We start from the raw sequence: 14,863 nt of genomic DNA, 5'->3' as shown, positions 1-14,863 counted from the left end.
ACGCATTCTGATTGGACAAAATGCGCAGCCTGTTATAGCTAACAAAATTCCGAACATTTTTAAGAGATTTGATTGGTTAATACTTTTGCTCTCATTGAATTAATTAATAGCAAAAGTCTGACTACTACAGGGATTTGACCCCCTCAACAACCAAAGGGTCCCTCTTTGGTATGTTTTATGATTTCCATTTTCGGCCGACAAACCCTAAAATTTTTCAGTATATGCTAATTTTAAAGGGGAGCACGCGCTGAAAAACGGAATTTTTTCAAAAAATCCCAAAAACGGGGGGGGGGGGCATGGTGGGGGTAAATGTGGGTAGTCAGAGGAAGTAATTGGGAGGGGAAAGGGAATGGGAAGAAAGAATGATCGTACTAAGTGTGTGCGTGTGGGGGGATGGGTAGAGAAAGGGTACCGAAACAAAGGGTAGAGAAAGGGTAATGAAAACAAGGTTTTTAAGTAAGTTTGTAGAATCTCTTTCACCCCCTATGGGACCTAGCAACGAATCTCTCCCCCCTCCCCAATTAAGAAATGGGTAAGAGGGCAGAAGGGAGGTAATTGCTAAGTAGACCCAAAATTTCAGCTATCCGGGAACGAACTTACTTTTCGGCTATCCGGGAACGAATTTATTTTTCGGCTATCCGGGAACAAATTTATTTTTCGGCTATCCGGGTATTCGTCTCCGTGACACGCCACCCTTTTTCCTATACGTCTCAGCTGCTGTCTCAATTTCACATAATTGCTCTCCCGGTAACCTTTTTTGAGTTCAAGGAGAAAAGTATCAGCATCCTCTTGAAAGTTAATTTTTAAGGGAACGACAAACGGGTCTTTCCGAGCATGAAGTTTCATGTGATTTTTCAAAGAAACCACAAACGCGAAGTTCACCACCTTATTGAGCTAAATTGAAACAAGGCGAAATTTACCTATGTAGCTGAATGAAACACGTAATTGTTGTGCTACTATCAAAAAATTGAGATCAATTCCGTAAAAATCATTAGCGACCATTTTTGAATAAACGAACGTTCAGCTTTTTGAATAAACGAACGGAGCAAAAGATTTCTGACGGGAGTTGAACCTAGAATTAAAATGTAGACCGAAGATCTTTTTTGAATCTCCGCTTTTCTTGAAAAATTACTAATGATATACAGAGCTTTCTTTAGGAAAAGTCAGGTTTGCTGAGCTTTGAGTGAGGAAGGTTCGTGACAAAAAAATCGCCTTATAGCGCTTCAGTGAATTAGAAGCCCTCGTAGTAGTTTGCTGTATCCCTGGCGTTCTCGCTACTTAATAGTTTTTCAAGTGGTGGTTGGTGCGTTAAGGCTAAAAAGATAATTAAAAAGGCTGTTTGCCAAAATTTGAAGCGCTATTTACTTTGCTCATTGTTTTCTATAATTGATCAAACATCTGGTAAACAACTAAAATAATTTTCTTGTCAATTTGCAGTTTTTCATCTTTAGATTTCCAGTTTCTCTTCTGGTGAAAATCTATAGAATTACATTTAAACCACATAATTGTGCCAGTCTTTCACTCAGTTTTTAAGAATAAGTGGGAATTTTGTTAGAAAAAGCGCGGCAAATAAGTGATTCCTTTTCGGAAGTTATTGACTTTTTCCGATCATTGTTGCTTCATTTTGTAAATTGATATTTATTTACAGAACAAGATAATGATATCTGTGTGCGTTGCACTGAGTTTCGTCGGCCTTGTGCTGGCAGAAGTTGAGGTAAACAAAGATGGCGTGCTTGTTCTAACCACCGACACATTCCAAGAAGCCCTTGACTCAGCAGATTACGTCTTAGTAGAATTCTGTAAGTAGCTTCATTTGGATTGTTTCACTTCCACAGCATAATATTTTGCTAAAATTTTTTGATGAAGTATGTCTCTACGCTCTAAATTCTTGAAAACTGTAATTTGTCATTTTACCATGTCTGATTTTGAATACCTAGGTTTTGTAAGTTTTTTCTCATTAAAATGGTGGCGGCTTATGTGGCATCGGCGTAGTCAACTTATAATCTGTAGTTTCGACGGCGAAAAATTCCTGCTCGACTAAATCAGGTATAATGAGAATGGGATTGGGTTTGTTATTTAAACTTTTTTTGAGACGATTACAAAATGTTTTGCACATCTCAACAAAACTGTAGTTCAGTAGAAAACTACTCTACCGAAATGCAATAAAGCGTGTCAATGAAAAGAGCGCATACTCTCTTGTGTGCCTGCTTAATCCCCTTGTCTCTTTCCTTTATCCTACTGTCTACAGCCTTTGAAAAGTCTGTGGGGGGAATGTTTGACCCATATTTCGGGATTTTTGTTGTTTTCTCAAAACTACTCTCCCAATTCTGAGAATTTGGGTTCAATAGATAGCGCATTATGGGAAGCTCACCCGCATAGCGGCTACACTCAAATATTTTACACAAAGGTATGATTTGCATAACAGTCAAATTTTTGATCATTTTTTGGAAACTTTTGATTCGAAAACTATCCTGCCCATTTCTAGGTTTTGGTTATGTTTAAGCAGCCACGACCTTCTCATTGTAGAAAAAAAGTGATGCATTTCGGAAAGTCAAGTTTTTGAACTTTTGACCGTTTTTTAGACTTATGATTTTCATAGAAACTATCGGCTCTTTTCCAGTTCCCCCCCTTTCAAATTCAATTTTGAAAAGCTTACTTAACGTTGTCATAATGCAATGAAATTTGGCGTGGTGAACAAATCGACAACTGTGAACAGATTTGTTCTTCATACTTTACAGCGTAACATCACGCATTTAGGCGTAATAACACATAAAACAAACATAAAACTCTTTTTTGAGGAAAATTTTGATGTATTTAGGAAGATTACAATTTCTTTGAAGTTTTCAGTAGTTATTTTAGTAGAAGCAACTAAGGTCCAATTTTTGAAATTACCCATTTCATCCAGCATCATTAAAGCAAATTCCAAAAATATCAAACAACTACCTCCAAATTTTACTCTGGCCCCTAGTTTTCTTGTATTGAGTACACGAATGTTTTGGTTTCTTAAGTTTTTTTTCAACATTTTTTTTCCGACTTATGATGTTTTGTTATGTTTGTGTTGTATAACGTATTTGCCTCTGTGTCAAATAACGCAATCTCAAAGTATTGGCCAAACTGGTGTGTTCAGAATAATTAGTTTATCAACATGTCAAATATCATTACTCAATTTATAACGAGGTGATTTAGTTTTTCTGAAATCCATTTTTCAGAGGAGAGTCGATAAGAGCCCAACTTAGTCGTTATTTAGTAATAGTCAGGATTAAAAGTCACTAGGGGATATCAGATAGTTTTTCGCAGTATTTAAAAAACGCAAATGAGCACAACATGCATGAACAATAGTTGATTTGTTTCAGATGCACCTTGGTGTGGTCATTGTAAAGCTCTGGCTCCCGAATGGGCTAAGGCTGCTCAGAAGCTTCTCTCAGACTATCCTGACCTCTCCGTGAAACTTGCCATGGTAGATGCTACTGTGGAATCTTCACTGGCTAAAGATCACGGAGTCAGGGGATACCCCACTATCAAATTCTTCAGGAAAGAAGCCAAAACTGAACCTAAGGATTATTCCGGTAAATGTTTTTGCATTGTATTTCCCGAGTATTTTTATAGATGAGGTCCGGCATAATCATGCCTAAGGTTTGACTAACAAAAATTAAGACTGATTGTTTTGACATGAAGACTTATTGTCTAAAGGTGAAGAGGAACTTGGAACTCGAGTGTTTGTTGTTGTTTCACTTTAAGGCTCTTTTTCCTTTTCCCCCCACCAGCGAAATTTTAATAGTAAAATTTTATTCACATCATCGGATTGTTACAAAAATTGGTATGCGGACTAATTAGGCTATGACAAACATATTTGGTCTTCATACTTAACCTTGTAAAACCCCTCGTTACAACATAAAATTGATGTATATGTGAGGTGTGGGGGGGGGGGGGGGGGGGGAGGAAAAAGAGCCCACTTTAAATAAGGAGCCGCAAAGAAATTTTTTGCCCAATTAATTTCACGCCTCTAAAAAAGAGAGCCTAAACTTGTTGCTGACTTGGAGTGGAATCTTGAAAATGAATAAGGAGTAAATAAATTAAGTCTTGCTTTAAAGGAGGCAGACAGGCGAATGACATTGTGAACTGGCTTCTGAAGAAGACCGGACCGCCAGCAGTTGACCTGACCAGTGTGGAGGAGGCAGAGAAATTCATCGACGCAGAGAAGATTGCAGTTATTGGATTTTTCGAAAAGAGCGATTCCGATGCTGCCAAGGTAGATAACCCATAAATAACCAAAAGAAGTACTTCGGCCTAGAAACAAGTTTCTTAATAATTACTTTATAATTATAATTGTGGTCTTTCGAGTATTAATATCATCCCCCCACGCCAGCCAATTTTTACAAAACATTTTTCTGATCATCCGATTGTAACATACTTTTACTTATTCTTGTAAAACCCCTCGTTACACCATAAAATTCATGCTTGTTTGAGGGAAAAGGAAAAAGCCAAGAGCCAAAAATTGTTTAGGCTTTCATCTCCGCAGCTCAAGCCAAGGACGATGTCAAGTTTGCCATTTCCACAGTTGTTGCAGTGCGAGAGAAGTATGAGGTGGCTGCCGACAAAGTGGTAGTGTTCCGAAAGGTGAGATCAGATCCAGGGCAAATTTTTCTAGGAAACTTGTAACTCAAAGCATCACTTAGTTTTAGCACATTCAGGGAGTGGTCTTTCCCATTATACCCCCACCCCTGCAAATTATAGACCCCCATAATAGTAAAACCAGTGTAGAGGCTATTATTTGTTACTAGACTGGGTGGGGGCTATAATGAGAAAGACCCGCAAATATGGTAGTTCTCGCTGTATTTATTCAGATTTTGAAATTCATTTAGAAAAAAATTAATGGAAAAAACTATCATACTTAATGCCAAGCGAACAGTCGTTTCGATATGTGCTGACTCATTTCAGTTCGATGAGCCGCAAGTGGTGTTCGAGGGAGAAATGACCGCGGAAGAGCTGAAGAGTTTCGTTGCTAAAGCCCAGCTGCCTTACATCATCGAATTCTCAGACGAGGTGAGAAGCAAACAGCATTAATAGTCGAATTATTTCCCCTCGTTGTTTAATAATGAAGTAGTTCACACATACTCTTCTTTGAGTGGTCCACACATATTTTCAAGAGAAACTTGCTGGATAATTTTTATTATTCTTTGTAGTTCAAATAATTTCGAGTATGTTTTCAGACGGCGCCACAAATCTTCGGCGGAGACATCAAGACACATGCGCTCTTCTTCTGCAACGTCAAGGAGGCAACTGAGATGTTGGAGGAATTCAAGAAAGCGGCCAAGGGCCTGAAGGGCAAGGCTGTGTTCGTCTACCTCGACATCGCCAAGGACTCCAATGCAAGAGTCATGGAATTCTTCAACCTCAAGGTCATTTGAAACATTCCAAATAAACTTCAAATCGGAGTTTTGATACTAAATTTTCTTAATCATCTTACACAGATACGGGCTGTTATAAATATCATGCACTTCTTAAAAAACTTTTAATAACCTTTTTAAGAGTAATGAACGTAGTTAGTACTCTTATATAGGTCTTAGTGATTTTTTTTTCAGGAAAAAATCCTAAGTTTTGTTCTCGCTCATATTTGATTTTTGACTAGTGATTTCAAAGTTCAGTGCATTTCTATTGTTTGAAGGAAGGCAAACTCCACTATCGAACAGCAAAAGTGTAAAGGTCACGAAAAATATGATCAACTTCAAATTTCGAAAGTAAAATTAATTAACAGAAATCCCTGCGAAGTAAAAGGTTTGCCTATTGATCCAGTTTTCTCAAATTAGGTTAATTTTAACAAAAAATTGTTCATTATAAATTATTCAAACAGCTTTAAGGCCATTTATTTTTTTCTTGGAAATTCAAAAGTTGAAGGTTTTTGGAGAAAAAACAATGTAGTTTTTTCAGTTTCCTTGCGTTCATTACTTTTTTCCAACTGTCGGTTGGCTATGTTTTAAAATTATAGGTTATGTCATTTTGTAGGCTAAATTGGTGAAATTATAGCTAGTGCCAAATTACCTATAAAATCAGAGGTAATGCCAAATTAACAATAAAATTATAGGTAATGCCAATTTGTTGGCAATATCGGTGACCTTGAGAAACTTAACCGGTGCAAACACGGTTGATTAAGTTTTTTAGGTTGATTAAATCTTCCAAGAATTTTTTGCGTGCTGAACTTATGTTTTAAAATTGATTTATAACTTCAAAATGAGAAGCTTTAAGGAAATAAAATTCGTTCGGATTTCTTCCCCCTTTGATTTTTGGATTTGAAATTCGGATTTATGAAAGAGCATTTAAAATGTTTTTTGATACCTAAATAGTAATAAACGTGAACGAGTGAACAAAATTTTGCAGCTGTTTTGAGAGTCGTTGAACGTAGTTCAGACTCGTATATAGTTCGCGATGATGTTTTTTGTTTTGATTTCTTTTTAAGTTCAGTTCATTTCCTTTGTTGAAAGGAAGGCGAACTTCACTATCGAACAGCAAGAGTTTTGAAGGTTGCGAAAAGCGTGATCGACTTTTTTCTTCGAAAATGGAATTTAATGATCAGATTTCGGGTCTTTTCCAGTCCCCCCTCCCCCCTTAGAGTTTTCTGAAATTCAATAAATGAAAGTCTGTTCAAAATGACTTTTCAGGTTATAAACTGCATTAAAACGTGTCAGCGTAAATCAAATTTTTACCCAATGATCCAGTTTTATCAAATTGGGTTAATGTTTTTGCACTAGCCATCAGCGTAGTGTGTTATGACGAATTTTCTTTTTTTTCTACCCTAATTCGATTTTAAAAGGGTTCATTAAAAGTGTTCACTTATTTGGAAATTTCACTGTAGCATTGGAAATTGCATAGCATCTGTTCTCTGCGTTGTTTGTGGTTAGTGTATCATGCCTATTAAGCGTCGCGAAGCCAAAAAAAATTCATTCTTAAAAACATTCAGCTGTGTCAAAAGAATTCAATTTTAAATTGTTCCACAAATTTGAAGAGCTTTAAGGCCATCTATTTTTAATTTCGATTAATTTTTTAACAGTGTTGGCTATGTTTTACATGCAAATTGCCTTATGATCAACTTTCAAACAATTTCATCTCGTAATTTCACGAAGGGGGTGGGAAACTGGAAAAAAGCCCATGTTAGTACTACTTTACTGTAGATTCTGATGAAAAAAAAATACAGAAAATCGTTAATTTGATTTTAAGAAGCTTTCGTTTTAGGCCGAAGACGGCACTCAGCTTCGCGTGATCAAGATGGGCGGCGATATGAAGAAGTTCAAAGCCGACCTGACTGAATTCACTGAGGCTACATTCACCGCCTTCGTGCAGGATGTGCTAGATGGTAAAGTGCAACGACACCTAATGAGTGAAGAGATTGCGGAGGGATGGGACAAAGAGCCTGTGAAGGTGCTGGTTGGAAAGAACTTCGAAGAAGTGGCCATGGACAAGACCAAGGACGTCCTTGTCGAGTTCTGTAAGTGCGATCAACTTTGTTATATTTTAGTTTTGGACCTTTGGCTTTTCTTTTTATAGTCTTCAATGAGTTTAGTGACAACACAAATATGGAAATCACTGTGCTATGAATTTTGTTTTTTCACATTGAAGAGGAAAATCCTGAGAAAAAAAAACTGTAGTAGCCATCTTATGTAGTGAAAAATTCGTTAACAAAAATAAACAAAAATCTCTTTCTTTGCTGTTTTCTTACGTCGAGAAATTAAGCTTCACAAATTAGGCAAAAAAAGGTTGAAGTATGACCATTGTAAAAAAAAACAGTCGTAAAATCAGATCGTAGCTGATCAGATAATCATTAATTAGTCGAATTAGCATGCTGCAATTTGGCCAATTTACAGCATTCAGACCAGTTTACTGAGAAAAACGCAAATATTTTGACCGATTTTCCTCGACACTGAAAAACTTTTTGGGCATCGTCGTCTTGGAAACCGAACCATGAGTGAAAAGGCTTTATTACCCTTACGATGCTACAACCGGATACTAGGCTCTTTTTCACGTTTAACTTTTTGTCTTTTTCGGTTCTGTTGGTGTCTTATCGGCTTGTTGCAAGCCCAAGTGTTGTTGGTTCTAGTTTCAGGAGGAGACTTGAAAGATGACATATAAAAAAAAATTCTGCTCAATGTTTGTCAGCTTGGTTGCCGCATCACTTGCCGCTTACTACACAGAGTTTTCTTGTGTAGTAAGCAAGGTTCATTGTAGTTGCAAGTCCAAAATTCGTTCATTGTATTTTCTGGTGGGACTTTGAACTCTGAAGTTTTCTTATGAAATCATTTTTTTCGGCTCAACTTCAGTCTGCTCAAAGATTGTCGGCTTTGTTTCCTCTTTGTAATTTCTGTTCCGTTGCTAAATTTGATATTGAAATGTCTGGCATGTTAGCCGAGATTGAATTTCTATAGAGACATACGTAAATATAAATTTTGGTAGACCTAGTCTTCAAATGTTTTTTATTTTTTCAATATTTTTGTTTCGTCATTTACCGTTTCGTTATTTTTGCTTCAAGGTTTTACCGTTTCGTTAGTTCTGCTTAAACGACATTTCAACAATGGCAAATGTGTTTACACAAGTAAAGCTTGTGTGATATTATGAACTCACTTTTTTCACAACCTAAGTCGCAAAAATAAGTTCTCTTTTTGAAAGTGCTCTTTTATTGCAGTATATGCATAAGATCAATAACCAGCGATTAAGTACAGCAAATGCTAAGGATTTTAACACACACTATTCTATTACAAATAGTACTTTAGCTTCAAGGTGTTATGGTTCTTTAGCGTAGAGGTAGGGAAGGAGACCAGCAGCAAAATAAGAGGGTTCGAACCTCAGCAGGGTCGCATGTTTTTAATGAACTTTTTTGTATACTAGTTAAAATGCGTCTGCTCTGTTAAACATGTTAGTTGGTAAATTTCTTTTCAAATTGACTGGTACTGCTAATGCGTCATTATTGGCTTGCGTCACTTAGCAATTATGTAGACTCATAATTGGCGTGCGTAATTTAAGAAATTTTGTAAACTCAAAGTTTACTCATTCAGTTTTTCCCAGTAGCGTTGTCGGTTATATTTTTGCTTGTGTATGCGAAGACATTTATTTTGGTCGTGTTTTTGTCTAAAAAGGAAAAAGTTCTTAATGATGAATAATGGTTGCCGAATAGATAAGTGGCGGCGCAGTGTAAGCACCTTAATGATAGAAATATTCAAACATGCATTTTGTGAACGAGATTAGTGGGAGAACTCTTAGCGGTGGAACGAAATTGAGAAGATTTGAGTGGCTGTAACTGGCCGAAAAGGGAAAGATTTTTTGAAGAAAGATTTTTGTTGAAAGAAGACTCAACGGTAATTAAATCAAAAAGTTTAATCTAATAAAATATTATGGCTTTAAAGTTAAAATATTAAAGCATTATTAAGACTCATAAAAAATTAGCAACCTACGGAAAAAAAAGATATCTATCCGGATTAATAAAATTTAATTTATAGCGGTTGACTGATCGTATAAAAGTTTAATTCAAGTTCAATTGTCAAAAAGAAGACAAATTACGCTCGCCAAAAACAAAAATGGCAAATAAAACTTGAATGATTGAGTTTTACCGTGGATTTTGTTTTGAAATTTTGCAGCGGAATAAACAAACTACCTGTGGGTCCAAGTTTCTCAAATGGGGTTATTTTAAGCAAAAACGAGTCAATTATACAGATTGTTAAAAATCAAAGTTTTAAATTTATAAACGAAGAGAAGGCAGTCGTTTTTATGGTCTCCTGAAGTTAATTGTCACTACTGTAGGCTAATGTTTTTGTGTGGTTTGCGTCTTTTTTGTCGGCTGGGTTGCCATGCTTTAGTGATGTATCGCATTTTGTGCTGGGAAGCTCCCCTTCGACCTTTGACGAATGTATACTAGCGTTCTAAGTACCTGAAATAGCGGAAAAAATCCATCTTGCGCTATAGTTACTTCCCACTTCGTAATTTGTCTTAACGAAAATCTCTGAAAGTCAGCGGTCAAGATTCAGTCAAACATGAAATCCTTTTAAATTTTAATTTAATTATGTGGATTGTAAGTAAATAGGAGCTGAAAGTTGCATTTTGCAATAACCATAAAATGTTTTGCCTGGTTACATTTGAACAGCAGGAAAAAAGGAGACAAGTTTAGATTACTTTCTAGCGTCATCTTTTTGTTGACATTAAACATTAATGATATCGTATCCAAATTGTGACTAAGTGAATTTCTGTTTGAGCTGTTTGAGATTTTACACTGACACATATACACAATATTAGTTTTCTCAGCGTACTGCTTATTTAGTACTATTGGCCGTCGATGGTACGAGTAAGAGTTTGAAGCTTGTTGTGCTTCTTTTTCATGCATTTTTGTAGTAACATGAAAATCTACTGAGCTGAATATTAATAATCGTAATAAATTTATTACTACGTTTTAACTTCTATTCAATCAACCAGCTGAAGGTTATATCTAGAAATTTCCAAAAAAATTTGTAGGAATAATTGATTTTGCTTGTCTCTTTTGCTGATTTCATTACCCCTGCGATAAGCAAGGATATTGCAACCGGGTAAGGGACTTTTCCCGTGAAGAACGTTTTTTCATAGGGTTCAGCTTGCATGCACTCACAGCCACTGCGTATGTCTTATGGATACGGCATATGCATGCAGTATATGAGCCATGTTATGTTTTTGATCATTGGTCTATAAATCCCTTAATAATGTGTTTCCGATAATTTCGCAATCGAAATTTTTTTTTAAATGAAAATTCTTTGTTAGTTTTTGACTTTTCGACTTCGTTGCTTTCGGATTTTGTTTTAGCTTAGTTTCTGCTTTTTTAAACGCTTTTACATTGCTTATTTGAACGTTTTTGAATTGAGGCTAGAACGCTCAATAACTTGAAAGTAAGCTTCTGAGTTTTAGATTTTTGAACAATTTTTCGACCAAATTTAGCGGCTTTAATGCTCACTTTGTTTCAATAATTTAATAGCAGTTTCTACAAATTATTTTTAAATACTTGTTGCTATCATTTTCTAGAGTGTAAATATAGTTCAGCGTTTGCTGGTTTTTGTATACTCTAAAACTTTCGGTTGGTAAACAAAAAAATAAGCTATAAATTATCGGTTTTTTTTCCAATGCATAGTTTCTGGTTTATTTTGTAATATTTCTTAACGAGATTTTTTTTTTTAGTTTTAGTTAGTCTGGAGTGTTTCAGGCTTGATAAATTTCATTTGAAATCGATTCAAGATGATGGAACAGCGTGTTGATTCAATATCGCAAAAAGAATCGGAAAAGTTTATAAATACCTAGAACGCTTTTTTTTTTGCAAATTTTGACTTGACTGTGATGTCTACGAAAGAATTATGACGAGTGTCGCATGAGTTTTAAGAAAATGGTTTTTTGGCTGACAATTTTGGTCGTCTGTTTTTTGTTTTCAACCAGCTCTAATGCCGTTGCGTATAAACATCATATTTGATAAGTTTGATTTAGTAGGGTTATTTTCATATGCTTTCTGAGTTTTTTTCAGATTTTCTGCAAATTCTTTTTTGTCGCAAGTTGCAAAATTGCATTCGTTTTATTGAAATTTCAATCTTCAATTGTGTGAAATCATTTTAGTTTATAGCAAGCATTTTTTGATTTTAGTTTATAGGAAGCAACGTATAGGGCCTTTTCGTGTTTCCAATTTTTCATGTAGGACATGCAGGTTGTTTGGTTGAATAATTTCAAGCAAAGCTTTTAAGTTAATAATAGCCTAATTTTGAGATTTTTACCCGAATCTTTCTTCTTTTAGAATGCTTTTCTAATTGATTTATTTAAAAATAGCAATTAGGTTTTTCTGAGTTTTTAGCGTACGATTTCTTCAACAGAGTTCAATAATTTTTCACTTTTCGTTTGAGATTGAGACGCATCATCTTTTGAACTTGTGCATTTTTTTGTATCGCAAGTGGTGCGAAGCTCAGTTTCGCCTCTGTGTGTTAGTTTTCACTTCTCATAGAATAATTTGGCTTGAACGATGAAATTCAAAATATAGTTGTTAATTTTTGGATTCACAGTTGATATCATTATATTTTTGAACTGAGTAGGGAATATTGATCTGATCATCTCTGAATGGATTGGTTCCAGCTGAAGGATATGTGAATGTACTTCAGATGCACCTTGGTGCGGTCACTGTAAGGCCCTGGCTCCCATCTATGACGAACTTGGAGCGCACTTCCAGGACAGCACTGATGTAGTGATTGCCAAGGTAGATTCCACCAAGAACGAAGTGTCAGCTGTCGATGTCCAGGGATTCCCCACCATCTACTTGTTCCGAAAAAAAGACAACAAGGTAACAGTTACTATTTACTTAAGAGAGATGTTTCCTCGAATATATAAAAGCAATATTACTTGTTCCATTTTTTTTATAGAAAAATAAAATGACCGAAGTTAGGGGCAATTTCGAAGACAGGACTTAGAAGGGTTGTCAGCACACACCTGACACTGTTTAAAAGTACCAATAATCAAAGGTTTTTTGGTGGTGCATTAATAGTAAACAAAAGAAAGATTATGGAAAGTTTGCGTAATGCTTGCATTGCAGGCTATTCTGTACAACGGAGGCCGAACCCTAGAAGCCCTGAAGAGCTTTGTGGAGTCGAGGGGCGAAGTACAGAAGGAGGACGAAGAAGGGGCGGAAGAAGAGGAGGAAGACGAAGAAGAAGGGGAGGGGACAGGAGAGGCCCCGACTGACGACCACTCCAAGGACGAGTTGTAAACACAACACGACATCAAAACATCTCACAATTTTAAGTGCGCTGACCGCCACTCCTCAACTAAAACACTGAAATCATTATTAGAAGTCACTATCACGCAACATATTTCTTGACATCATCATAACATCGATACCATGTTGCTGAGTCCGTGGTACATAACAGCTGCAATAGTAGGGGAAAGCTTACGTAATATCATGAGGCGACATTCTGTTGCACTACGTACAAAAGGTTGTTACCCAGGAAGTTACAAATTGTAATGCAACAACATCGCTGGTAAAGCAAAATGCAAAATAAACAACTGGTACAGTTTAATTGCAATTGAATTTTTAATTTAAAGACATCATTATTTGTTAACTATAGTTGTCATTATATGTCAACTTTGAATAAATGTTTAATATTGTAGTTTGCTGGGTTAATATTGAGATTTGTTAAAAGGGCTTATACATTTGTGGAAACCAGGTAGTAAAAATATGAATGAAATGAAGTTTTGTTAAATAGCGACAATCCCTCATTATGCTTGATGTTCTCAACACTGCTTAAAAGTGCTAAAAAAATAAGTTTTGATTATATTCAAAAGGGAAAAAAAAAGAAGTTATTATTTTGATTAAATGTGCATACGTGAGTGCTAACTTTGCCTTGTCGTTACAATGACATATGTGGGAGATCGTCAGTATAATTGTACTTAAAGCCTTTGCGTATCTGCTTCTTCTCTCGGCTCTTTGTTATCCGACATTCATGAATTTTTTTAGGCAAAATGCCGAGGTTCAAAATGTCAAGATGCACAAATTTGATTAGAAATGGCCAAATATTGTCGAATTGGTTCTCTACTTTCTGAAAAAGTTGAATTATTTTGTGAAAAAATGGTGCAGCCGGGAAAAGAAAAGAACTCAGTTATAGTTGTGCTCTTCCATTGCCGCTCTCTACATAATGTACATACGCTAATTAAGTTGTCGGCCCTTGGTCTCCTCTTCCTTTACAAAATCAACGTTATGTCCTCATGATTTTGATAACTTTTGATTTGTTGGCATTTGCGTAAGTTGGTAATGATGTACAGTTACTTATGTAAAGTAACATAATTACTCGGTTTGATCTTGCTTATCCATATGTTATATTGACTGTTGCTGTTATATTACATCGAATAAATTAAGGTAAATCTGAAATTTACTCTTACTAAATCTTATTTTGATCAAAAGATAGTCAACATCATTACGAGTTCAGCTTATCGACCTGAAAAATTAAACGCAATTTATCAGGGACAGGGAGAGGCTTATCATGTAGTTTTTCCAAGTTGAAATTAGGCGATTTATTCCACCCGAATCTATTTAACTAAGTCAAGTCGAATGGTTTTTGTCGATGTTTTGACTGTTCATTGAGTTCATTCACACTTTTACACCACACTGCACTTTTTCTGAAAAAATGAGTAATAGCTTTTATGAATGAAGTATGTCACGGCAGCTTGTTGCAAACAATTCTATTTGAATGCAACCTCCTTATGTGAAAAACTGATAGAATTTTACAGTTTAATTTAGAAAAGAGGATTACACATCTGCTGCCAAAATATTTCGTATGTTCTTTCAATGAAAATGATAATACTGCTGCTGTTGCTGTGTTTTTCATGCTTTGTTGAAGAAATATTTGTCACTTTATTGGTCTGAATAAAACATACGTGTATGTAGTTCAGTACCGCGTATCTTAAAAACAGTCTCATTATAGCTTTGCTATTTTTGTCGTACCGAAATTATTCATGACCTAGTGATAACCTTGCCATTCTTAAGCTACCAGCGAAAAACTTTAACATGCAGTTTTCTACCGAGCATGTCCGGCAAATTATTAAGAACTTGCTCGTGGAATTTTTATAAACAGATAGTGATAAGAAATTGGACTGTCAAAGTATATTAAAAAGACGTACTCTCAGGTGCCTATTTACTTGACCCCCTGATACTTGATTTTAGCAAAAATTTTATTGGCCCCCTGATAATCAGGATTTTCTTCAATTTTGATTTCGAAGAAACTTCAAAAGCAACTATGAGCAATATTAGAAATAACTGGAGGTACAAGAATGATAGTTTGGTCCCAGAAAAAAAAAAACTTAAAAACAGCCTCTGGAAAAGTTATGAAGAATAAAT

The 14,863-nt window shown here is 35.7% G+C and overlaps 1 protein-coding gene across 1 annotated transcript; it reads left to right on the top strand.

Annotated features, from left to right (window-relative positions):
* The first annotated feature begins 1,657 nt into the window (after positions 1–1,657).
* LOC134841893 (protein disulfide-isomerase-like) lies at positions 1,658–13,917 on the top strand. Its single transcript, XM_063857964.1, has 9 exons — positions 1,658–1,799; positions 3,354–3,566; positions 4,092–4,249; positions 4,504–4,617; positions 4,939–5,043; positions 5,211–5,399; positions 7,228–7,480; positions 12,138–12,316; positions 12,566–13,917. Exons 1-9 carry the CDS (start codon positions 1,658–1,660, stop codon positions 12,737–12,739), a joined length of 1,527 nt encoding a protein of 508 aa, XP_063714034.1. The 3' UTR covers positions 12,740–13,917.
* The last annotated feature ends 946 nt before the right edge of the window (positions 13,918–14,863 follow it).

The sequence above is a fragment of the Symsagittifera roscoffensis genome, chromosome 1 (genome assembly GCF_963678635.1).
Source record: "Symsagittifera roscoffensis chromosome 1, txSymRosc1.1, whole genome shotgun sequence".
In the NCBI taxonomy this organism is placed as follows: domain Eukaryota; kingdom Metazoa; phylum Xenacoelomorpha; order Acoela; family Convolutidae; genus Symsagittifera; species Symsagittifera roscoffensis.
Note: the sequence above shows the minus strand (reverse complement) of the source record. Positions and strands in the feature narration are given on the sequence as shown.